Source organism: Nerophis ophidion, linkage group LG11 (assembly GCF_033978795.1).
Source record: "Nerophis ophidion isolate RoL-2023_Sa linkage group LG11, RoL_Noph_v1.0, whole genome shotgun sequence".
Classification (NCBI taxonomy): Eukaryota; Metazoa; Chordata; class Actinopteri; order Syngnathiformes; family Syngnathidae; genus Nerophis; species Nerophis ophidion.
In genome coordinates this window covers 20,564,763-20,592,526 of record NC_084621.1, presented here as the reverse complement: position 1 = coordinate 20,592,526, position 27,764 = coordinate 20,564,763, and the positions used below count along the sequence as shown (strand labels likewise).

At 40.0% G+C, this 27,764-nt stretch overlaps 2 protein-coding genes across 5 annotated transcripts in view; one reads left to right on the top strand and one right to left on the bottom strand.

The window, feature by feature from the left end:
- necap1 (NECAP endocytosis associated 1) overlaps window positions 1-8,317 on the top strand; it is a 20,140-nt gene extending 11,823 nt beyond the window's left edge. The window contains exons 6-8 of one of the 4 annotated variants that reach the window (XM_061915346.1): window positions 4,799-4,952; window positions 6,904-7,019; window positions 8,160-8,317. In XM_061915346.1, the coding sequence (XP_061771330.1) occupies window positions 4,799-4,952; window positions 6,904-7,013 (264 nt within the window). In that variant the 3' untranslated portion in view covers window positions 7,014-7,019; window positions 8,160-8,317. Of the gene's footprint in view, window positions 1-4,798; window positions 4,953-6,900 lie in introns of all 4 variants that reach the window. The other 3 variants (XM_061915344.1, XM_061915345.1, XM_061915343.1) reach the window with 3 other exon arrangements.
- mfap5 (microfibril associated protein 5) lies at window positions 8,316-27,764 on the bottom strand. Its single transcript, XM_061915347.1, has 7 exons — window positions 27,670-27,764; window positions 20,104-20,166; window positions 20,009-20,032; window positions 18,312-18,347; window positions 17,296-17,383; window positions 9,077-9,150; window positions 8,316-9,003 (listed from the first exon to the last, which is right to left on the bottom strand). Exons 2-7 carry the CDS (start codon window positions 20,144-20,146, stop codon window positions 8,900-8,902), a joined length of 369 nt encoding a protein of 122 aa, XP_061771331.1. The 5' UTR covers window positions 20,147-20,166; window positions 27,670-27,764; the 3' UTR covers window positions 8,316-8,899.

The following is a 27,764-nucleotide window of genomic DNA, read 5'->3' as shown; positions in this document are numbered from 1 at the left end:
TTATTGGTATTTAATGATGTATGTGTGTGTGTATATATATATATATATATATATATATATATATATATATATATATATATATGTGTATATACGTATGTGTATATACGTATGTGTATATACGTATGTGTATATACGTATGTGTATATACGTATGTGTATATACGTATGTATATATATATATATGTGTGTGTGTATATATGTTTATATATATGTATGTGTATGTATATATATGTACAGTATGTGTGTGTGTGTATATATATATATATATATATATATATCTTATATATATGTTATGTTATATATATATAGTTATATATATATATATATTAGGGGTGGGCAAATTAATGCGTTAATTACGAGTTAACTCATCAATCTATTAACGCCGACAATTATTTTATCGCACATTTGCGTATGTTGTTTACATGCTTTTATTTTGTTAACGCCTTTTCTTAACAAGATGGCGTCGCCCGGACGAGGGGCTCTTGGTAAAGATGGAACATTTGGCAAAAATACCGGACAATTCTGCAAATTTCATGGCTGGCTTACAGCGTGGTCACTCCGGGATCACTTACGACCGCCAGACAATTCTGGATGTGGATAGATCGGGCTGTTTTGGACTGAATGACACGTGCTTGCTAGACCGGCTAGCTAGCATGGGAATACTTTGCCGGCTACATCCAGCGGCCTGTGAAGCAGCGGAGTATATGTGTTGTCTGTCTATTTATGAATAATGCAGACGACGAGTGTTGGCTGAGTTCTTAACGTTTGCTTTCAGAGCGTGCATATCACAACATACAAGATGCCGTCATGGCGACACAACCTATACCGGGCTACCGCGTCACTCCTGTTGCATGCTGGGTAGGGTAGTTCTTTTTTCCCTGGCTCATAACATCACAATATAGTACCACGTATATGATGCGTTCAGTTTATCAAAGCACCAAGCAAACAATCGGAAAATTCCCATCATATCAATTCCTAGATATGGTCATAATTATTTTAAGTGCACTACGCAGAATAAACACAACATTAATAATATTGCTACTACGGATTATCTGATCAAAAATTCCCTAAATCAGCCCACTACCTATAATATAGTTTTTTTAAACATAAGATCCCTGATAAAAAAAAAATGTTTCTGCTGTTAATTTAGAAAATGGCTGTTCAGATGTTATGATTGTGGCTCAGAGATTTGTATGTAGATTATATTTATTTTCCATAACAAACAGGATAACTTAAATACCCTGGCAGTGGCAATAAGCTTAAATGTTTGTATTTACATTTTTTGAGTTGATTTTCATAAAATGTGCTATTTAACTGCTACTGTTTACAAGGACTGATTTAAATTGTGTTTGCACAACAAATGTTTTGGCGCTTTTGTTCATGTGGGAGAATATTCCAATAAAGGTGCACTACACACTTCTTTCGAATTCATTATTGGGCTTTGCGTATACAATGCAGTTAATCGCGATTAATCGGAGAAATAGTGCGATTAACTTTGATTTAAAATTTTAATCGTATATATATATATATATATATATATATATATATATATATATATATATATACATACAGTCAAGAAAATAAGTGTTTGAACTCCCTACTATTTTGCAAGTTCTCCCACTTAGAAATCATGGAGGGGTCTGAAATTTTCACAATATGTGCATGTCCACTGTATGAGAGATAACCTAAAAAGAAAAATCCAGAAATCACAATCTATGATTTTTTAACAATTTATTCGTGTGATACAGCTGAAAATAAGTATTTGAACACCTGTCTATCCGCTAGAATTCTGACCCTCAAAGACCTGTTAGTCCGCCTTTAAAAGTCCTCCTCCACTCCACTGTATTATCCTGAATCAGATGCAGCTTTGTGAGGTCTTTTACTGCATATTGACACATGTCCACCCTATACAATCAGTAAGACCCAAACATTCAGCATGGCTAACTGCAAAGAGCTGTCCAAAGACACCAGAGACAAAATTGTACAACTCCACAAGGATGGAAAGGGCTTTGGAGAAATTGCCAAGCAGCTTGGTAAAAAAATGTCCACTGTTGGAGCAATCATTAGAAAATGAAAAAAGCTAAACATGACGGTCAATCTCAATCGGAGTGGAGCCCAATGCAAGATATCACCTCGTGGGGTCTCAATGATGCTTAAAAAGGTGAGGAATCAGCCCAGGACTACACGGCAGGACTTGGTCAATGACCTGAAAAGAGCTGGGACCACTGTGTCCATGGTCACTGTTGGTAATACACTAAGACGTCATGCTTTGAAATCATGCATGGCACGGAAGGTTCCCTTGCTTAAATCAGCACACATTAAGGCCCGTTTTAAGTTTGCCAATGACCATTTGGATGATCCAGAGGAGTCATGGGAGAAAGATTTGTGGACAGATAAGACCAAATTTGACCTTTTTGGTCATAATTCCACTATGCGTGTTTGGAGGAAGAAGAATGATGCGTACCATCCCAAGAACTCCATCCCTACTGTGAAGCATGGGGGTGGTAGCATCATGCTTTGGGGTGTTTTTCTGCTCATGGGACAGGACGACTGTACTGTATTAAGGAGAGGATGACTGCAGCCATGTATTGTGAGATTTTGGCCAAAAACCTCCTTCCCTCAGTCAGATCATTGAAGATGAGTTGTGGCTGGATCTTCCAAAATGACAATGACCCAAAGCACACAACCAGGAAAACCAAGAAGTGGCTTTGTAAGAATCATATAAAGGTTCCGGAGTGGCCTAGCCAGTCTCCAGACCTAAATCCAATTGAAAATCTTTGGAGGGAGCTGAAATTCTGTGTTACTCAGCGACAGCCCAGAAACCTGACTGATCTAGAGAAGATCTGTGTGGAGGAGTGGGCCAAAATCCCTCCTGCAGTCTGTGCAAACCTGGTGAAGAACTATTATCTTACTTATTATTATTATTATTTTCTTCACTGTGTGTGTGTGTGTGTGTGTGTGTGTGTGTGTGTGTGTGTATATATATATATATATATATACACTGTATGTATGAATATATATATATATATATATATATACTGTATATATACACACACATATATACATATGTATATATACATGTGTGTATATATGTATGTATGTGTGCGGATATATATATATATATATGTGTGTGTGTATATATATATATATATATACACTGTGTATGTATATATATATATATATATATATACACACACATATATATACATATGTATATATACATGTGTGTATATATGTATGTATGTATGTGTGTGGGTATATATATATATATATCCATCCATCCGTCTCATCCATCCATTTTCTACCGCTTATTCCCTTTCGGGGTCGCGGGGGGCGCTGGCGCCTATCTCAGCTACAATCGGGCGGAAGGCAGGGTACACCCTGGACAAGTCGCCACCTCATCGCAGGGCCAACACAGATAGACAGACAACATTCACACTCACATTCACACACTAGGGCCAATTTAGTGTTGCCAATCAACCTATCCCCAGGTGCATGTCTTTGGAAGTGGGAGGAAGCCGGAGTACCCGGAGGGAACCCACGCATTCACGGGGAGAACATGCAAACTCCACACAGAAAGATCCCGAGCCTGGATTTGAACCCAGGACTGCAGGACCTTCGTATTGTGAGGCAGACGCACTAACCCCTCTGCCACCGTGAAGCCCATATATATATGTATGTATGTGTATATATATATATAGAATGTGTATATATATACAGTATATGTATGTATATATGTATGTATATACTGAATGTATATGTGTATATATATATATATGTATATGTGTGTATATATATATATGTATGTATGTATATGTGTGTATATGTATGTATGTGTGTATATATATATATGTATGTATGTGTGTATATATATATATGTATGTATGTATGTATATGTGTGTATATGTATGTATGTGTGTATATATATATATATGTATGTATGTGTGTATATATATGTATGTATATATATGTATGTATATATGTGTGTATATATATATGTATGTATGTATATGTGTATATATATGTATGTATATATATATATATGTGTGTGTGTGTCTATGTATATATGTATGTGCATGTATATATATGTGTATGTATACAGTATATGTGTATATATATGTATATATGTGTATAAATATGTATGTATGACTTATTTTTAACACTTTTGAATCCCTTATTTTAATGGGATATTTTTCAAAACTTGTTGCACAAAAAAATATGTTTTTGTGAATTACTGACTTATTTAAGGCCTCAATGACTTAATGCACATCAGATATCCATTTAGGACATTTTGGAGGGATAATTTTATATAGTCTGTTTTTGCCATTTAAGAATATTTTTCATTAAAAAAAATAATAATAAAAAAAGGTGCATAAATTATTAAAACAACTTCATATTGACAGATCACAGATCTGAAGTTAATCTAACGATTTAAGCATTGGGAATAAAACAACAATATTTTAGTAATTTATTCGGGTTCCCGGGACCAAACTAGAGGATCCCTAAAAGTTAAAAACATCTATATATTGTATTTGTTCTGAAGTTGAAAAATATCAAAATGGCAACAGCATGCTTTAGTTTCCTAGTGTGTGGACTTACACACGTTTAAGGCGATTACAGACATCTAGCGCCTCCTGTTGTTGTTCTGTGCCTCATCTCTTTGTTCAAGTAAAATTTTTATCTTTTTTATGGGCGCCAGCCAGCCTTTTGTCCAATCCACCTGTCATATTTCACACAAATAGTCACCTGTAGCTGCCAGATTGTACATGTGTTTACACATCACATGTCATTTCTTCCAGCAATCCAAAAAAAAGGACCGGCCTCGTCCACAGAGTTCTGGTGGTTTTGGAATCCTTCCACCTCCACCAGGAGGCAAGCTAGCCCCGCCCCCTTCTTCATCCAGATCTAATAACCACAACGTGCAGCAGACACCTGCAGGAGGAAATGACACAGGTGAGTAATTGGAAGCTGCCTGTCTTGTATTTGTCTCCTTTCCTGTCAGGAGTGTATTTAGTGGACTGTTGACTCACCACACGTCAGCTTTTTCTTTGATTAATAACTACAGTAGCCAGATCTCTACTGGTTGCAAAGAAACATTTTTGCCCAGCTGTTGGCCACATTTACTGTCTACATTATGTACACGGCGTACATAATGTAGACTGTACATAAAGTACACAATGTCGCTCGCTACTTGTCCCACGTTTATTTAAAAAAATTTGAAAAAAAACTTCAAGCCTTGTCCAGCTGTTAACTGAAGTGTACTATTTATGTTTACAGCACATTTACTGCAAATGTTACCTATCGGCCTTCTTGACGACTAATAATTGCATCGGTGGCTAAGAAGACATAATATTTATATAATATGGACATACTATGGATGTAATATGGACATAATATTTATATAATAAGGATATAATATAGACATACTATGGACATAATATGAACCTAATATTGATATAATATGGATAGAGTGAGGACATGATATAATATGTATATAACATGGACATAATATGGATATAATAAGGACATATTGATATAATATGGACACAAGGACTTAATGCAGCCACCGCTGCTGCTCACTGCTCCCCTCCCCTCTCAGGCAGTGGAACAAGGGGATGGGTCAAATGGACATACTAAGGAGATAATATGGACGGACTAAGGACATAATACGGATATAATATGGACATAATATGGATACAATACAGACATAAGAATATAATATGTCCATAAGGATATAAAATGGACATAATATAGGCAAAATATGGATATGATATGGATTTAATATGGACAAGGATATAACGTGGACATAATATAGATATAATTAAAAAAAAAAAAGGACATGATATGGATTTAATATGGACATTAGGATATAATATGGACATAAGGAGATAATATGGACTAAGGACATAGTATGGATATAATATGGACATTATATGGATACAATTTAGACATGAGGATACAATATGGCCATAGTGATATAAAATGGACATAATATGGATATGATATGGACATAATATGGATACAATAAATAAGTATTTAATATGGACATAAGGATATAACGTGAACATAAAATGGATATAAAGAAATAAGGACAGGATATGGATTTAATATGGACATTAGGATACAATATGGACATAATAAGGAGATGATATGGACTAAGGACCTAATACGGATTTAACATGGACATAATATGGATACAATATAGATATGAGGATATATTAGGGACTTAATCATATAACATGGACATAATATGGATATGAAATGGACATAATATGGATTCAATATGGAAATAAGGATATAATATCGACATAGGGAGATAATATGAACTAAGGATATAATATGGACATAATATGGATACAATATAGACATGAGGATATAATATGGACATGATATAGGCATAATATGGATGTAATAAATAAATAAGTACATAATATTGATTTAATATGGACCTAAGGAGACGATATGGACTAAGGACATAATACGGGAAAATGATGGACATAATATGGATACAATATAGACATAAGGGTATATTATGGACATAATAAGAATATGTAATGGACATAATATAGGTATAATATGGATATAATAAAGAAATAAGGACATAATATTGATTTAATATGGACATAAGGATATAATATGGATGTAATCTGGACATAATATGGTCATAAGGATATAATATGGACATAAGATAAATTTAATATGGACATAAGGATGTAATATAGACATAATAAGGATTTGATATGGACATAAGGACATCATAAGGATATAATACAACGTAACAAACATTATAGAAATGATTCCAGAGATAAGAAACTGTAGGTTTGAGTGACAGCTGGGTTACTATGGTAACCATATTAGTCTGGAGCTTCACTCTAATAAATGTGAATGTCATCTTCACCAGCAGGTTGTCTGCTGGATCTGGACTCCAGTAACTCCAACTCTGTGACATCATCAAACCCTCTTGCTGTCACCACCAGCTCAGACCTGTGGGGGCACTTTGACCCCCCCAACTGAACCAAGGTTCTCTCGCTCTCTCAAGCTTCTTTTCTCATTTATCTTTTGAGTTTCCTGTTTCATCTCTCTCTCTCTCGCTCTCTCTTTTTTTTTCTCATCCTCTTGAGCTCTTTCTTTTTCGCTCTCTAAGGGAGTCTTTTTTTATTTATTTATTTATTTTTTCCCCTCATGCTCTATTTTTACGCTCTTTCCTTTATTCTATTTTTTTCGTACTCTCTTTTTTTTTCACTCTTTCTCTTTTCCTGCTTTTTCTCTCTCTCTCTTCCCTTTTTTTGCTCTTTTTTGACTGTTTTTCTTTGGCTCTCTCTTGCACTCTTCTCGTGCCCTCTTTCCTCATGCTCTCTTCCACGCTCTCTTCTCCCTTTCTCTCTTTTTCTCCTCTCCCTTCTGAGTAACATTATGCAGCACTTTGGCGAGGTTGCTTTCCCTGACCGCTCCCTGCCGCGCAGGGTACAGAAAGCCCCTCCCCCCAGTTGTAGTTGTAACGATCAACAATAACAGTAATGATAATATTAATAATAATATTAATTCCACCTTCTGAGTCACATTTTAGAATTTAGTCTTGCCGTCTTGTCGCGCCCCTCCATCTAACTGTGAACACGATGTAGAAACGTTATGAAGGGCAATGCAGTGAACAATGAATGCATTTTCTGTACAGAGAATATTTATTTGAAATATGTACATATATATACATACATATATTTATGTGTCGTAGCCTCATATTTTTTGTCCGTTTGGCAGTAGGTTTCATTTCATGACCCGTCTCTAGCACCCTCTAGTGGCGTGTCTGTGCACAGCAGTAATAGTGCCGCTTGTAACTGTTGTATGTGAGGAAGCAGATGATTGGTGGTTTATCTTAACGAGGACAAATTTAGAGGAAGGCCGCTAAGCCCGGCTTAGTCATTTGCGAAGGTCGTGACCTCTGTCCCACTTAGCGACGATGTCATCGTCTTTTATCCCGAAGGATGTGTTTTTATTAGTTCACCATTAGTAGAATAAATGTTAATGTTGTAACTGACCACTTCTGAAGTCCGGGTTGGAACGTGAGTTTTTGTTGGGACCAAGCTTGTATTTTTAAGACGCTTGCTTTTTTTTTTTTTTTTTTTTTGTGTTATTGTTGTCGTGATTATTGTCGTTTACATGCAGATGGATAATGCTGAGTCGCTTGTTTTGTGAGGGGAAGTGCAATGAAGAAGATCATTCTAACCCTGACCGAGTCTTTTACTCCCACCTAACGTGATCTCTTGTCCCACAATGTGCGTATGGAAATATGCAAACGTATAAATAATGTCACCACAAACAAACCGCCATATGTCTTTTTATTTCTCCACAGAGACAAAAAGTCTCTTTTGGGGTGAATATCATAAGAATACATTGTGACGTTATGACAAGAATCATCTACGGTGTGATTATGAAATAATATAGATTATGGGGTGTCCTAACTTTTTCCACAGGCAACGGCACAGTCAAAAATCAAAGCGTGCAAGGTCCAGTTTGGTATTTTTCATCCTTAAAATCAATACAAAATTTCATTTTTTTTTATCCTGTAGGACAAAACTTTTACTATATATATATATATATATATATATATATATATATATGACCCGATCCACAGTAGGTTTTGCCTCATTCCTGTGAGAATCCTGCGAGTGGGTGAAGCGAGAAGGAGTGGGGGTTGTGCTAGCTGCAGTGTGCTCAGACCACCACCAGGTGGCATCACTGAGCAGATCTTATCGTGGATGAAAGTCAATATCGGTGCGTTCTTCGCTCCGGTTTAAAGCGAGGGACGTAATCCAGACGCGGTGTGGATGATTTATGACACTTCTAAAGTTAGCCCGCAGGTGTCCAATGTTGGACTTTGGACTTTTGGGCCCGGGACACCACGTTCAGGCCCAGGTTTTAAGGTCGCCGCGGCGATGGCGACAGCGCTTCCCGCCGGGTGACCTCTGGACGCGTCGGGGCCAGCCGGACAGTTCCCTGCAGATCTCGGCTATGGGACGGGGAGAAAAGAAGGGTTATTGCAAATGGCCGCCGGAGAGTGTAAAGGTGACCTGGTGGCTCGCCTCGGACGTCCTCGTCGTGCCGACACACGGTCCTGGAGCAGATCTCCTTGTTGATCACGTAGACCCGGGGCAGGCTGCGGCACAAACAAACAAGAGAAAACTTCTGAAGTGAAAACTGTTCACTGCGGGGCTGGACCGCAACTTTACAGAAAAAAAATGTTTTTATCTTTTGTGACGCTACCACAAACGTGTAAAGATGGACGCAAAAAGTTTGATAAAAACAGAAAATAATGAATTAATAATACATAATATGTAATGTTATAAACAATACTTATATGTAATAATACCTCATACTGAATTTGAACATACATAAACAGTAATATGTGATAATATAAATAATACCTAGGTAATAATACCTGATATAAATTAATTAATAATACATAAGTAATCCGAAACGATACAAACAATACTTGTTAATTCATTGTTATGATGTATTATTACATAACACAAATATGTGGTGATATAAACGATACCTATGTAATATATCACAATGAATTAATACGTAACAATATAAACAATACGTATGTAATAATACATCATAATAATTAATAATACACAAATATGTGATAAAAACAATACCTGTGTAATATCTCATAATGAATTAATCCGTAACGATATGAACAGTACTTATGTAATAATACCAGATAATGAGTTAATACATGAATAACTAATGTGATATAAACAATACCTATGTAATATAATACCTCATAATAATAAATTACTAATGTAACGACATAAATGAACAATACATATGTAATAATACATCATAATAATGCATTAATAATACACAAATATTTGACAATATACACAATATCTATGTAATACCTGTTAATGAATTAATAATACATAAATAAATAATGTGATGCTATAAACAATACCTATGTAATAATAATGAATAAAAAAGTAACAATATAAACAATATGTATGTAATAATACATCATAATTAATTAATACACAATTATGTAATATAAACAATACCTATGTAATAATACATCATAATAATTGATTACACATACATAATATGTAATGATATAAACGATCCCTATGTCATAATATTTAATAATGAATTAATAATTCATAAATGATTAACGTGATGATATAAGAAATACCTAAAAATAAATTATACATAAATAGTATTATGTTGTGTTGTAAACAATACCTATGTAATATCTCATAATGAATTTAAAATGTCACGATATAAACTATACGTATGTAATATTACATCATAATAATTTATTAATACACAAATCTGTAATGAGCTAAACAATACCTATGCAATATCTCAATTATTAATTACACATAAATAATTGATATGTAATGATATAAACTATACCTATGTAATATCTCATAATTAATTAATAAATGATTAATATATATATAATATAACTCCTCTCTGAGCTGCTACCTTACCGTGGTAGAGGAGTTTGCGTGTCCCAATGATCCTAGGAGCTATGTTGTCTGGGGGCTTTCATGCCCCCTGGTAGGGTCTCCCAAGACAAACAGGTCCTAGGTGAGTGATCAGACAAAGAGCAGCTCAAAGACTTCTATGGAATTACAACAAAATGAACCCAGATTTCCCTCGCCCGGACGTGGGTCACCGGGGCCCCGCTCTGGAGCCAGGCCCGGAGTTGGGGCACGATGGCGAGCGCCTGGTGGTCGGGCCTGTCCCCATGGGGCCCGACCGGGCACAGCCCGAAGAGGCAACGTGGGTCATCCCTCCAATGGGCTCACCACTCATAGGAGGGGCCATAGAGGTCGGGTGCATTGTGAGCTGGGCGGCAGCCGAAGGCAGGGCACTTGGCGGTCCGATCCTCGGCTACAGAAGCTAGCTCTTGGGACGTGGAACGTCACCTCACTGGGGGGGAAGGAGCCTGAGCTAGTCCGCGAGGTAGAGAAGTTCCGGCTGGATATAGTCGGACTCACCTCGACGCACAGCAAGGGCTCTGGAACCAGTTCTCTCGAGAGGGACTGGACCCTCTTCCACTCTGGCGTTGCCGGCAGTGAGAGGCGACGGGCTGGGGTGGCAATTCTCGTTGCCCCCCGGCTCAAAGCCTGCACGTTTGAGTTCAACCCAGTGGACGAGAGGGTAGCTTCCCTTCGCCTTCGGGTGGGGGGACGGGTCCTGACTGTTGTTTGTGCTTACGCACCAAACAGCAGTTCAGAATACCCACCCTTTTTGGGAACACTCGAGGGAGTACTGGAAAGTGCTCCTCCGGGTGATTCCCTTGTCCTACTGGGAGACTTCAACGCTCATGTTGGCAACGACAGTGAAACCTGGAGAGGCGTGATTGGGAAGAATGGTCGCCCGGATCTAAACCCGAGTGGTGTTTTGTTATTGGACTTTTGTGCTCGTCACGGATTGTCCATAACAAACACCATGTTCAAACATAAGGGTGTCCATAAGTGCACTTGGCACCAGGACACCCTAGGCCGCAGTTCCATGATCGACTTTGTAGTTGTGTCATCGGATTTGCGGCCTTATGTTTTGGACACTCGGGTGAAGAGAGGGGCGGAGCTTTCTACCGATCACCACCTGGTGGTGAGTTGGCTGCGATGGTGGGGGAGGATGCCGGGCAGACCTGGCAGGCCCAAACGCATTGTGAGGGTCTGCTGGGAACGTCTGGCAGAGTCTCCTGTCGGAGAGAGTTTCAATTCACACCTCCGGGAGAACTTTGAACATGTCACGAGGGAGGTGCGGGACATTGAGTCCGAGTGGACCATGTTCCGAACCTCTATTGTCGAGGCGGCTGATTGGAGCTGTGGCCGCAAGGTTGTTGGTGCCTGTCGTGGCGGTAATCCCAGAACCCGTTGGTGGACACCAGCAGTGAGGGATGCCGTCAAGCTGAAGAAGGAGTCCTATCGGGTTCTTTTGGCTCATAGGACTCCGGAGGTAGTGGACGGGTACCGACGGGCCAAGCGGTGTGCAGCTTTAGCGGTCGCGGAGGCAAAAACTCGGACATGGGAAGAGTTCGGGGAAGCCATGGAAAACGACTTCCGGACGGCTTCGAAGCGATTCTGGACCATCATACGGCGCCTCAGGAAGGGGAAGCAGTGCACTATCAACACCGTGTATGGTGCGGATGGTGTTCTGCTGACTTCGACTGCGGATGTTGTGGATCGGTGGAGGGAATACTTCGAAGACCTCCTCAATCCCACCAACACGTCTTTCTTTGAGGAAGCGGTGCCTGGGGAATCTGTAGTGGACTCTCCTATTTCTGGGGCTGAGGTCGCTGAGGTAGTTAAAAAGCTCCTCGGCGGCAAGGCCCCGGGGGTGGATGAGATCCGCCCGGAGTTCCTTAAGGCTCTGGATGCTGTGGGGCTGTCTTGGTTGACAAGACTCTGCAGCATCGCGTGGACATCGGGGGCGGTACCTCTTGATTGGCAGACTGGGGTGGTGGTCCCTCTCTTTAAGAAGGGGGACCGGAGGGTGTGTTCCAACTATCGTGGGATCACACTCCTCAGCCTTCCCGGTAAGGTTTATTCAGGTGTACTGGAGAGGAGGCTTCGCCGGATAGTCGAACCTCGTATTCAGGAGGAACAGTGTGGTTTTCGTCCTGGTCGTGGAACTGTGGACCAGCTCTATACTCTCGGCAGGGTTCTTGAGGGTGCATTGGAAGTTTGCCCAACCAGTCTACATGTGCTTTGTGGACTTGGAGAAGGCATTCGACCGTGTCCCTCGGGAAGTCCTGTGGGGAGTGCTCAGAGAGTATGGGGTATCGGACTGTCTTATTGTGGCAGTCCGCTCCCTGTATGATCAGTGTCAGAGCTTGGTCCGCATTGCTGGCAGTAAGTCGGACACGTTTCCAGTGAGGGTTGGACTCCGCCAAGGCTGTCCTTTGTCACCGATTCTGTTCATAACTTTTATGGACAGAATTTCTAGGCGCAGCCAAGGCGTTGAGGGGTTTCGGTTTGGTGGCCACGGGATTAGGTCTCTGCTTTTTGCAGATGATGTAGTCCTGATGGCTTCATCTGGCCGGGATCTTCAGCTCTCACTGGATCGGTTCGCTGCCGAGTGTGAAGCGACCGGAATGAGAATCAGCACCTCCAAGTCAGAGTCCATGGTTCTCGCCCGGAAAAGGGTGGAGTGCCATCTCCGGGTTGGGGAGGAGACCCTGCCCCAAGTGGAGGAGTTCAAGTACCTAGGAGTCTTGTTCACGAGTGGGGGAAGAGTGGATGGTGAGATCGACAGGCGGATCGGTGCGGCGTCTTCAGTAATGCGGACGTTGTATCGATCCGTTGTGGTGAAGAAGGAGCTGAGCCGGAAGGCAAAGCTCTCAATTTACCGGTCGATCTACGTTCCCATCCTCACCTATGGTCATGAGCTTTGGGTCATGACCGAAAGGATAAGAACACGGGTACAAGCGGCCGAAATGAGTTTCCTCCGCCGGGTGGCGGGGCTCTCCCTTAGAGATAGGGTGAGAAGCTCTGCCATCCGGGAGGAGCTCAACGTAAAGCCGCTGCTCCTCCACATCGAGAGGAGCCAGATGAGGTGGTTCGGGCATCTGGTCAGGATGCCACCCGAACGCCTCCCTAGGGAGGTGTTTAGGGCACGTCCAGCTGGTAGGAGGCCATGGGGAAGACCCAGGACACGTTGGGAAGACTATGTCTCCCGGCTGGCCTGGGAACGCCTCGGGATCCCCCGGGAAGAGCTAGACGAAGTGGCTGGAGATAGGGAAGTCTGGGCTTCCCTGCTTAGGCTGCTGCCCCCGCGACCCGACCTCGGATAAGCGGAAGATGATGGATGGATGGATGGATGATTAATATGTGATAATATAAAAAATACCTAATAATGAATTAATAATATATAAATAAATATGTAGTGTTATAAACAATATCTATGTAATAATACCTCATAATAATGAATAAAACATGTCACAATATAAACAATACATATGTAATAATACTTCACAATGTTTTAATAATACACAAATATGTGATGATATAAACAATACCTCTGTAATATCTCATACTAATGAATTAATTACACATAGATAATTAAAATGATATATATGATACCTATGTAATAATATCTAATAATGAATGAATAATTCATAAATTATTATGTGATGATATAAAAATACCCAATGAATTAATAATACATAAATAGTATTTAGTGTTATAAACAATACCTATGTTATAATACCTCATAATGATGAATAATAATACATCAATAAATAGTATTTATTGTTATAAACAATCCCTATGTAATAATACATCATGAGTAATAACAATACATAAATAAATAGTATGTATTGTTATAAACAATACCTATGTAATAATACCTCACAATACTGAATGAATAGTACATTAAAAAATAGTCATATGTAGTGTTATAAACAATACCTATGTAATAATACCTCGCAATAATGAATAGATCGTACATAATCATATGTAGTGTTATAAACAATACCTATGTAATAATACCTCACAATACTGAATTAATAGTACATAAAAATGGTCATATGTAGTGTTATAAACAATAACTATGAAATACCACATGATGGCGGTATTGTCTCCAGATCCTTTCAGGTGTCCTGATTGAGGGAGTTTTCTGACTTCTTCCTTTGATTTACAATTCTTAACTTCTTTTTACACTTGTATGAACATGCACGTTACATTGTTACATTTTTTTGAAGGTCAGACATCTTGAAAATGACATTTTATTTGTATTTGACCTTGTTTTTATACTTCAAGTGTTATTTAGAGCTGCTTGATATATGTCCACCTTCTTAAAGGGGAAGCAGCTGTGCTTATCCTGGCCTGCCATGCCATTACAGCCTGCCACATCATTTAATTTGATCCTCCACGTCACTAATGTGGCCTGCCATACCATTACAGCCTGCCAAATCATTCAATGTGGCCTGCAATACCATTAAAGCCTGCCACGTCATTTAACGTGGTCCACCACATCATTAATGTGGCCTGCCACGTCATTACGTTGCCTGCCACATCATTACGTGGCCTGCCATACCATTACAGCCTGCCACATCATTTAAATTGGTCCTCCACGTCCTTAATGTGGCCCGCTATACCGTTACAGCCTGCCACATCATTTAACGTAGCCTGCCACATCATTTAATGTGGCCTGCCATACCATTACAGCCTTCCACATCATTCAATGTGGTCCGCCACTTCATTAATGTGGCCTGCCACATCATTAATGTGACCCATCATACCATTAAAGCCTTCCACATCATCAAAGTTGCCTGGCACATCATTAATTTGGCCGGCCATATCATTAATTTGGCCTGCCATACTAATAAAGCTTGCCACACTATTAAAGTTGCCTGCCATACCATTAAAGCCTGCCCCATCATTAAAGCCTGCCACGTCATTAATTTGATGCCCCACATCACTAAAGCCTGCCACATCATTTAATGTGGTTCGCCACATCATTAAATTGACCTGCCATACCATTTAAGCGTGCCACATCATTTATGTGGCCTGCCATACCATTAATGTGGTTGCCATGTCATTTAATGTGGTCCGCCATACCATTAAAGCCTGCCACGTCATTAAATTGACCCGCCATACCATTAAAGTCGCCTGCCATTTCATTAAATTGGCCTGCCATACCATTAAAGCCTGCCACATCATTAATGTGGCGTGCCATACCATTAAAGCCTGCCACATCATTAAATGTAGCCTGCCACACCATTAAAGCCTGCCATATCATTAAATTGGCCTGCGATACCATTAAAGCCTTCCACATCATTTAAGGTGGTCCGCCACACCATTAATGTGGCTTGCCATTCAATAAAGCCTGCCACATCATTAATTTGGCCTGCCATACCATTAAAGCGTGCCACGTTATTAATGTGGCCTGCCATACCATTAAAGCCTGCCACATCATTAATGTGGTCGGCCACATCATTAAAGTGTGCTGCCATTTCATTAAAACCTGCTACAGCATTAAATTGGCCTGCCATACCATTAAAGCCTGCCACATCATTGAATGTGGTCGGCCACATCATTAAAGTGGTCCGCCACATCATTAAGGTGACCTGCCATATCATTAAATTGGCCTGCCATACCATTAAAGCCTGCCATATCATTTAATGTGGGCGGCCACATCATTAAAGTGTGCTGCCATTTCATTAAAACCTGCCACATCATTAAGGTGGCCTGCCATACCATTAAAGCCTGCCACATCATTAAATGTGGTCGGCCACATCATTAAAGTGGTCCGCTACATCATTAAGGTGACCTGCCATATCATTAAATTGGCCTGCCATACCATTAAAGCCTGCCATATCATTTAATGTGGGCGGCCACATCATTAAAGTGTGCTGCCATTTCATTAAAACCTGCTACAGCATTAAATTGGCCTGCCATACCATTAAAGCCTGCCACATCATTAAATGTGGTCGGCCACATCATTAAAGTGGTCCGCTACATCATTAAGGTGACCTGCCATATCATTAAATTTGCCTGCCATACCATTAAAGCCTGCCATATCATTTAATGTGGTCGGCCACATCATTAAAGTGTGCTGCCATTCAATAATACCTGCCACATCATTAAGGTGGCCTGCCATACCATTAAAGCCTGCCACCTCATTTAATATGGTCTGCCACATCATTAAAGTGGCTTGCCATACCACTAAAGCCTGCCACATTATAAACGTGGTCCGCCACATCATTAAGGCCTGCCACTTTCTTTAACGTGGTCTGCCATACCATTAAAGCCTGCCATATTGTTAATTTGGCCTGCCACGCCATTAATTTGGCCTGCCACACCATTACAGGCTGCCACTCCATTTAAGGTGGTCTGCCACATCATTAATGTGGTCCGTCACATCATTAAGGTGGCCTGCCACATCATTAATTTGGCCTGCCATACCATTAAAGCCTGCCACCTCTAAAGTGTGCTGCCATACCATTAAAACCTGCCTCGTCATTAAAATTGCCTGCCACATCATTTCACTTCCTCCGACACATCATTAAAGTGGCCTTCTGAGTGCGGCCAGAATTGCTAAGTGGCCCTCAATAAAAACGAGTGACACCCCTGATCTAAAAGAAAAAAAAAAGTTGGCATTCACAAATTTCCATGGAATGATGAATTCATTGGAACTAAACCGCCCTCCAGTGGCAAACTTAGGAATTGCGTGATTATTTTCTCATTTTGACAAACATTTAGTGTTTTTCTTGGCTGGCTGGTGTGAACATGAAGAAGTGAATTCTCATGAATTTTCATGCTTCAATCATGTTAAGAGTCACCTGTAGAGGCACAGCCCCCCGATGCACCTCTTGATGGGCCGATGCACCGAGTACATCCTGGTGCAAGGATACATCTCCTCCCTGCAGTCTGCACACACACACACACACACACGCACACACACACACACAGTGGTTATCATTTGGAATGGGGACCAGATGTTTGTTCATGACTTGTGGGGACCACCCTTTCTACAGGTTGTGGGGGCATTAAAACAAACTAGGTAAAATGGCCACTGGCCAGTTAGCTCATGCATATCTTTAAATCTCTGGATTGATACACACACACACACACACTCACACACACACACACACACACACACACACACACAGTGGTTATCATTTGGAATGGGGACCAAGTGTCTGTTCATGACTTGTGGGGACCACCCTTTCTACAGGTTGTGGCGGCATAAAAAAATGAGGAAAATGGCCACTGCTCAGTTAGCTCATACAAATCTTTAAATCTCTGGATTGATACACACACACACACACACACAGTAGTTATCATTTGGAATGGGGACAAAGTGTTTGTTCATGACTTGTGGGGACCACCCTTTCTACAGGTTGTGGCGGCATAAAAAAATGAGGAAAATGGCCACTGGCCAGTTAGCTCATGCACGTCTTTAAATCTCTGGATTGATGAAGTAATGTGCTGATCAATCTTACTGGGGACCCTGGGGAAAAATAGTTAATATGGTTCATGGGGACCAAATTCAATTAATTTTGCATAATTCACACACATTTGTTCGTGACTACTGAGGACCTTTTAAAAAAAGAAAAATTTCAAATTAAATATGACATGATCCTCAGAATACAGACTGGATCCGACTATCATTTAAAAAGATTTCCCTTTATAAAAGGGACCTGTTTTTTTTTTTTTTTTGTGCCCATACCGTCAGAGGTCCCCTAAAGGTGTAAACAGAGCGATGTCCCCATTAAGTCAGCATTGCCAGAACACACCCCCACACACTCTAATGCCAGATGAAAAGGACCACGGCACGCAGCGTTGGTCTACCTACCGGCTGGCAGGTTTCCAGCAGGAGGCGGAGTGATCTCTGCAGACAGAAGGTAAACATAGAACATTAAGACTAGAAGTTTAGAAGCAACATAGATCATTAGAAGTTTAGAAGCAACATACACCACTATGAGTTTAAAGCAACATAGAATAAAGAACTGAAGTCTAAAGCAACATAGAACATTAAAAGTTTAAAGCAACATAGTACATTAGGAGTTTAGAAACAACATAGATTATTAGAAGTTTGGAAGCAACATAGGACATAAGTTTTAAGCAACATAGGACAGAAGTTTAGAAGCAACATAGGACATTCGAATTTTAAGAGCAATATAGTACATTAGAAGTTTAAAGCAACATAGATCACGAGAAGTTTAAAGCAACATAGGACATTAGAAGGTTAGAAGCAACATAGGACATTAGAAGTTTAACGCAAAATAGAACACTAGAAGTTTAGAAGCAACATAGTACAGAAGTTTACAAGCAACTTAGAACATCAGAATTTAAGGAGCAATATAGTACATTAGAAGCTCATAGCAACATAGAACATTAGAAGTTTAGAAGCAACATAGACCATTAAGAGTTTAGAAGCTACATAGATCAGAAGTTAAAAGCATTGTAGTACATTAGAGGTTTAAAGCAACATAGGACATGATGACTAGCAGTTTAGTAACAACATAGAACAATACAAGTTAAAGCAACATAGTACAAAGACAGAAGTTTAATAGAACATAGAACATTAGAAGTTTAAAACAACATAGGACATTAGAAGTTTAAAGCAACATAGGACAGAAGTATACACGCAACATAGACCAATAGAATTTAAGGAGCAATATAGTACATTAGAAGTTCAAAGCAACATAGAACATTAGAAATTTAGAAGCAACATAGTAGAAGTTTAGAAGCAACATAGACCATTAGAAGTTTAGACGCAACATAGATCAGAAGTTTAAAGCATTATAGTACATTATAGGTTTAAAGCTACATGGAACATGATGACTAGCAGTTTAGTAACAACATAGAACAATACAAGTTTAAAGCAACATAGTGCAAAGAACATTAGTGGTTTAATAGAACGTAGAACATTAGAAGTTTAAAGCAACATAGGACGTTAGAAGTTTAAAGCAACATAGAACATTAGAATTTAAGGAGCAATATAGTACATTAGAAGTTCAAAGCATCATAGAACATTAGAAGTTTAGAAGCAAGTTTTAAGCATTGTAGTACATTAGAGGTTTAAAGCTACATAGAACATGATGAATAGCAGTTTAGTAACAACATAAAACATTACATGTTTAAAGTACAATGAACATTAGAAGTTTAATAGAACATAGCGGTTTGATAGAACATAGGACATTATAAGTTTAAAGCAACATAGTACATTAGAAACTTAAAAGCAACATATAACATAAAACAAGTTTATAGAACATAGCACAATCAAAGTTTAAAGCAACATAGCACAAAGAACAGAAGTTTAAAGCAACATAGACCATTAGAAGTTGAGAAGAAACAGAGACGTTAGAAGTGTAATAGTGCATAGACATTAGAACTTTAGAAGAAACTTAAAACAGAAGTTTTGAAGAAACTTATAACCTTAGAAGTTCATTAGAACATTAGAAGTTTAGAAGAAACAGAACATTAGAAGTTTGATAGAACATGGAACATTAGAAGTTATGCGTGAGGGCAGAAGAAGGAACTTGTTACCGCTGTCCTGAGTCTGAACTCCAGCTGTGGAAGCAGAAGAAAAAAAAAGTGGATGAGTGCAACATAATTGATTGTGTGCTGTTTGGCAGCGTTACCATGGAGACCACAGAGCAGGAGGACGACTGGAAAGATTCCCATGACTTCTTCTTCTTCACCGACTGCAAGCACCAGAAGACTTTGCATCCGTAATGTTGCAACACTCCATTTTATACATGCACTTCTCTCAAAGATGGTCAAAGTAACTAATCTTGTAAAATAAGGTTAAAACAAAAAAATGGTAAATAGATATTAAAAAGGTACAATAGGGTGAATAAAAGGTATACCACAGTAAATAGTTTTTAGGGTAATTAAGTCACAAAAAGGTGAACAGAAAGTCAACTAAGATGAGAAAAGTTTAAATAAAAGCTATAGAGAAGGTTTAAAGGTTAAAAATACAGTAAATAAAAGGAAAAAGGAAGGTAAATGAAGCTTAATAAAAGGTTAAAATAGGTAAAGAGAAGGTAAAATAAATAAAAAGGAAGGTGAAAAAAGAAAAAATAATCAAGAAAGGGTAGTAGAAGATAAATAAAAGGTAAACAAAAAAGGTTTTAAAAAGGTTAAAAAATGGCATATAAAAGTTAAAATACAGTAAATAAAGTATAAAAAAAATAGTTAGGTAAATGAAGCTTAATAAAAAGGTTTAAAAAAATGTAAAGGAAGGTAAAATAAGTTTGAAAAAAAGGAAGGTCAAAAAAGAAAAAAATAGTGAAGAAAGGGTAGTAAAAGATAAATAAAAGGTTAAAAAAGGTTTAAAACGGTTTAAAAAAAGATGTATTATAGTTAAAATACAGTAAATAAAAGGTAAAAAAGAAGGCAAATGAAGCTTAATAAAAGGTTAACAAAAGGTAAATAAAAGGTAAAATCGATTGTACTTTATTGATTCCTTCAGCAGAGTTGAAATGGATGGTTAAAGAAGGTTAAACATTGTTTTAAAAGGTCAAGAGAAGGTAAAAGAAGGTGAATTTAACAAAAGGCAACACAATGTAAAATAGAAGGTAAAAAGAAAGTGAACAGAAGTCAAAAATCCGCTAAATATCGAGCAAAAAACAAGGTAAATGAAATGTAGAATATAAGGTAACAAAAACGGAAAAAAAGGGAGTACAAGAAGGTAAATGAAGTTTAATAAAAGGTTAAAAAAAAGGTAAAGAGAAGGTAAAACAAGTTAAAAAAAAAAGAAAAAATAGTCAAGAAAGGGAAGATAAATAAAAGGTAAGAAAAAGGTTTAAAAAAGGTATATAAAAGTGAAAATACAGTAAATAAAAGGTTTAAAAAAGATGGTAAATGAAGCTTAAAAAAAGGTAAAGCGAATATAAATAAAGGGTAAAATACAGTCAATACTAGGTGGATAGGATGGTTGAAGAAGGTAAATAAATGTCGAAAGTTGTAAAAAATGTTAAAAGGTAATAGAAGGGGAATTTAATAAAAGGCAACATAGGGTAAATACAAAGTAAAATACAAAATAAAATAAAGTTAAGAGAAGTCAAAATAAGGTAACTATCAAGTATCCATCCATCCATCTTATTCCGCTTATCCGAGGTCGGGTCGCGGGGGCAGCAGCCTAAGCAGGGAAGCCAAGACTTTCCTCTCCCCAGCCACTTCGTCCAGCTCCCCCCGGGGGATCCCGAGGCGTTCTCGGGCCAGCCGGGAGACATAGTCTTCCCAACGTGTCCTGGGTCTTCCCCGTGTACTCCTACTGGTTGGACGTGCCCTAAACACCTCCCTAGGGAGGCGTTTGGGTGGCATCCTGACCAGATGTCCGAACCACTTCATCTGGCTCCTCTTCATGTGGAGGATCAGCGGCTTTACTTTGAGCTTCTCACCCTATCTCTAAGGGAGAGCCCCGCCACCCGGCGGAGGAAACTCATTTCGGCCGCTTGTAACCGTGATCTTGCCCTTTCGGTCATAACCCAAAGCTCATGACCATAGGTGAGGATGGGAACTTAGATCGACCGGTAAATTGAGAGCTTTGCCTTCCGGCTCAGCTCCTTCTTCACCACAACGGATCGATACAGCGTCCGCATTACTGAAGACGCCGCACCGATCCACCTGTCGATCTCACCATCCACTCTTTCCTCACTCGTGAACAATACTACGAGGTACTTGAACTCCTCCACTTGGGGCAGGGTCTCCTCCCCAACCCGGAGATGGCACTCTACCCTTTTCCGGGCGAGAACCATGGACTCAGACTTGGAGGTGCTGATTCTCATATAATCAAATGTCAAGTAAAAAAAGGTAAATAAAAGGTAAACATTGGTAAATACTTCCCTTCCTGTCTTGGTGCTCTTTTTTTGTCAGTATTTCCTGTGCTCCCAACATGACAGAATGATCCAGCCAACAAGTGAACCAACATGACAGAATGATACAGCCAACAAGTGACCCTGTGGGGACTTCTACAGACAAACTTTTTGCCTTGATTGGCACATGGCTGCGTTTTTCAACTTCTCCCGAGGTTCCTCTGCAAGCTCCTTCGCACCCACCCCTGTCATCTGTTGTACTTTTTGGGGACGTCTGGGATCCGTACCTTGAGGGGGAGCCATGAGCAACTGTGGAGGCAGAGCAACTTCCTGCTCCAGTGATGTGGTCCGCAAAACTGCTACCATGCCTCCCAGCTTGGATTACCTCATACGGGACCTCTTTACTATTACTCACTCCTGCTTTGGTGAGGTCGTCCACGATGCCGCCCCCATTCCGTCCTGTCCTGGTGAACCGCCACGTGTCTATCGTCACCTGATTTTCCTCCTGCGTTGTTGCCACCACTCTATCTCCCGGCAGAGTCTCCAAACTACAGCAGCCCGCACTCAACCACTACGCTGTTTACCTATGCGCCCGTGCAGCAGTCGACCTCTAAGCCGTCCCTCCAAAGAGTGGCCCCTGCGCCCAACCTCCACACAGGCAGAAAAGATGCCAACCCAACGCTCACCTTTCCTCCTCAGCAGCAGAGACAGGCACACTAATTGCAAGAGTCCACTGCGCCAAGAGCAGAAAGACCCGAGACCTTGGCGTGGACCTCTGCTGATGCTGGAGCATTCATGCTGCTCTGCTCATCCTCCTCTCCGCTAACTGCCAGTGGTCCAACTGGCTCTTCCCCGCTGGCTGCAAAGACACATGGCCTGGATTGGCCATTTGTGGCAGTTGGAGGACCCACCGCCAGTCCTCACTTCACCTGGCCTTGAAGTTGGACCTTTTCTGTTTCATCTGGAACTGCCTTATAGTGTCTGGAATCCATTATGTGAGAGGAACATTCTGTCATGATGCCACATGACAGTTTGGATTACGTTTGTTATTTTCCTATGTGTAGAATCACTTCCCTTCCTGGTGCTCTTGTTTTGTCTATTTCCTGTGCCCCCAACATGACAGAATGATCCAGCCAACAAGTGACCCTGTGGGAAATTCTACCGACAAACTTTTTGCCTTGATCGGTACATGGATACGTTCTCCAACTTCTCCTCAAGTTCCTGTCCAAGCTTCTTCACACCCATCCCTGCCATCTGTTGACATCTTTGGGGACGTCTGGGATCCGTACCTTGAGGGGGAGCCATGAGCAACAGTGGAGGCAGAGCTACTTCCTGCTCCAGTGATGTGGTACCATGCCTCCCTGCTTGGATGACATTATACGTTCTCCAACTTCTTCTCAAGTTCCTGTCCAAGCTTCTTCACACCCATCCCTGCCATCTGTTGACCTCTTTGGGGACGTCTGGAATCCGTACCTTGAGGGGGAGCCATGAGCAACTATGGAGGCAGAGCTACTTCCTGCTCCAATGATGTGGTACCATGCCTCCCTGCTTGGATGACCTTATGTGGGACCTCTCTACTATTACTTACTACTTCTTCGGTGAGGTCGTCCACGATGCCGCCCCCGTTCCATCCTGTCCTGGCGAACCGCCACCTGTCTATCCCCCAGCGGGGTCGTCATTTGTTTTTTCTCCTGCATTGTTGCCACCTCTCTCTCTCCCGGCGGAGTCGTCGCTGATACTTCATCCCCTTATGTCATTGCAGCTTTTTCTGACGAGAGCGGCCCGCACTCAACCACTACGCTGGCCACTTAGGCGCCCGTGCAGCAGTCGACCTCTAAGCCATCCCTCCAAAGAGTGGCCCCTGCGCCCAACCTCCACACAGGCAGAAAAGATGCGCACCCAACGCTCGCCTTTCCTCGTCAGCAGCAGAGACGCACGCAGTAATTGCATGAGTCCACAACGCTAAGAGCAGAAAGACCCAAGACCTGGGCGGGGTGTTCGTTTGCGCTGCTCATTTTCTTCTCCGCTAACTGCCGGTGGTCCAGCTGGCTCTTCCCCGCTCGGTGCAAAGACACATGGCATGGACTGGCCATTTGTGGCAGTTGGACGGCCCGCCGCCATTCCTCCCTCCACCCGGCCTTGATATTGGACCTTCTCTGTTTCATCTGGAACTGCCTTATAGCGTCTGGAATCTTTTATGTGAGAGGAACGTTCTGTCATGACGCCACATGACAGTTTGGACTGTTTGCCATTTTCCTGTGTTCAGAACCACTGCCTGTCCCGGTACTCTTATTTTGTCAGAATTTCTTGTTTGGTCTCTGTGTTTTGAAGTCTCTGTTCCTCGTCCTTCCAGCCCACCTGTTCCTCATGGTTAATTAGTTCCATTTAGTACCACCTGGTTCCTTCTTTCAGTTCTGGGTCACCGTACTTTGTAGTCTGTTTAGTATGCTTGTGTTCTGTTTAACTTTGGTCCTCCATAGCTTCTGGTGCACTTCCCAGCTGCACTATAGCTCGTGTTTAGTCATTAGACATACTTTTGCTGTCATCTACACTTTGGGGTCACAACGCTCACCAGAACGGGACAGGAACAACTGAATGGACATCCTCCAAGTCTGCAGATTCCATCATTTCGGGTTGTATCAACAAAAGGAGGACATGTTCGCCAACTCCTTTTTCTACATTGCCGGTCTTAAAAACAAGGTTGAGTTTTATGCTTAAAAAAGCTCCATTCGGATTCTACAATCACCTATGCTTTGGTTTTGACAATTCCAAGGAGCTCTGTGCCACTCAATCAGCGGTTTGTCTCTTTCTGTCAGCTCTGACTCACCGTCTTGTGGTATGTCCGCTGAAATAGTAGTGTGTACTTACTTCTTGTTGGTACACTTCGATAAGCATATTTTGCACACTGTAGTGTGTACTTATTCTGTTGGTACACTTAAGGAAGTATATTTTGTACTGTGTGGTGTGTACTTACTTCCGGTTGGTACACTTCAACAAGTACATTTTGTTGACTGTAGTATATACTTCCTGTTGGTACCCTTAAATAGTATATTTTGTATACTGTAGTGTGTACTTACTTCCTGTTGGTACACTTCAATAGTATATTTTGTATACTGTAGTGTGTACTTACTTCCTGTTGGTACACTTCAATAGTATATTTTGTACACTGTAGTGTGTTCTTACTTTCTGTTGGTACACTTCAATAAGTGCATTTTGTACACGGTAGTGTGTACTCATTTTCTGTTGGTACACTTTAGTAAGGATACTTTGTACATTGGAGTGTGTACGTACTTCCTGTTGGTACACTTTAATGAGTACAAGTTCAACAGTGTAGTATGTATTCACGTCCTGTTGGTACACTTCAGTAAGGATACTTTGTACACTGTAGTGTGTACTTACTTCCTGTTGGTACACTTAAGGAAGTACATTTTGTACACTGTGGTGTGTACTTGCTTTCTGTTGGTACACTTAAGTATACTTTGTGCACTGTAGTGTGTAATTACTTCCTGTTGGGACACTTCAGTAAGTATACTTTGTACACTCTAGTGTGTACTTACTTCCTAATGGTACACATCAGTACGTATACATTGTACACTGTAGACTGTACTTACTTTCTGTTGGTACACTTAGGTAAATATACTTTATACACTGTAGTGTGTATTTACTTCCTATTGGTACACTTCAATAGGTACATTTTGTACACTGTAGTGTGTACTTACTTTACTGTTGGTACACTTAGGTAAGTATGGACTTACTTCCTTTTGGTACACTTAAGTAAGTATACTTTGTACGCTTGAGTGTGTACTTAGTTCCTGTTGGTACACATCATTGTACACTGTAGTGTGTACTTACTTTCTGTTGGTACACTTAGGTAAGTATATTTTATACACTGTAGTGTGTACTTACTTCCTATTGGTACACTTCAATAAGTACATTTTGTACACTGTAGTGTGTACTTACTTTCCTGTTGGTACACTTAAGTAAGTATACTTTGTACGCTTTAGTGTGTACTTACTTCTTGTTGGTACACATCAGTATGTATACATTGTACACTGTAGTGTGTACTTACTTTCTGTTGATACACTTAGGTAAGTATATTTTATACACTGTAGTGTGTACTTACTTCCTATTGGTACACTTCAATAAGTACATTTTGTACACTGTAGTGTGTACTTACTTTCCTGTTGGTACACTTAGGTAAGTATACTTTACACACTGTAGTGTGTACTTACTCCCTGTTGGTACACTTAAGTAAGTATACTTTGTACGCTTTAGTGTGTACTTACTTCCTGTTGGTACACATCAGTATGTATACATTGTACACTGTAGTGTGTACTTACTTTCCTGTTGGTACACTTAAGTAAGTATACTTTGTACGCTTTAGTGTGTACTTACTTCTTGTTGGTACACATCAGTATGTATACATTGTACACTGTAGTGTGTACTTACTTTCTGTTGATACACTTAGGTAAGTATATTTTATACACTGTAGTGTGTACTTACTTCCTATTGGTACACTTCAATAAGTACATTTTGTACACTGTAGTGTGTACTTACTTTCCTGTTGGTACACTTAGGTAAGTATACTTTATACACTGTAGTGTGTACTTACTCCCTGTTGGTACACTTAAGTAAGTATACTTTGTACGCTTAAGTGTGTACTTACTTCCTGTTGGTACACATCAGTATGTATACATTGTACACTGTAGTGTGTACTTACTTTCTGTTAGTACACTTAGGTAAGAATATTTTATACACTGTAGTGTGTACTTACTTCCTATTGGTACACTTCAATAAGTACATTTAGTACACTGTAGTATGTACTTACTTTCCTGTTGGTACACTTAGTTAAGTATACTTTATATACTGTAGTGTGTACTTACTTCCTGTTGGTACACTTAAGTAAGTATACTTTGTACACTTGAGTGTGTACTTACTTCCTGTTGGTACACATCAGTATGTATACATTGTACACTGTGGTGTGTACTTACTTTCAGTTGGTACACTCAGGTAAGTACATTTTATACACTGTAGTGTGTACTTACTTTCTGTTGGTACACTTCAAATTAGTATACTTTGTACACTGATCGTTCCATGATCTAGTAAACAATCTTGTAAACATTGTAGTAAACAATGTAGTAATCAATCTAGTCAATCTTCTCGTAAACAATCTTGTAAATAATCTAGGAAACATTCTAGAAAACAATCTAATACACAGTACAAGTGACAAAGTACAAACTATGTTCTAGGATCTACATCAGTACAAGTTTGAGTCCAACTTGTGAGTTCTCTGGAAAGAATGTGTTGTTGTTGTTGTTGTTGTTGTCATTAAGCAAGAATCCTCAACAAAGTTTGGTGAAAATCATGCAGGAACGAAAAGATACTCACAAGTTTGCTGTTTGTCCAACCTGACAATCTTTTGTCCTCTTGTTGTTTTCTCCTTCTCTTTCTCTCCTCCTCCCTCCTCCCTTTTTTATTACAGC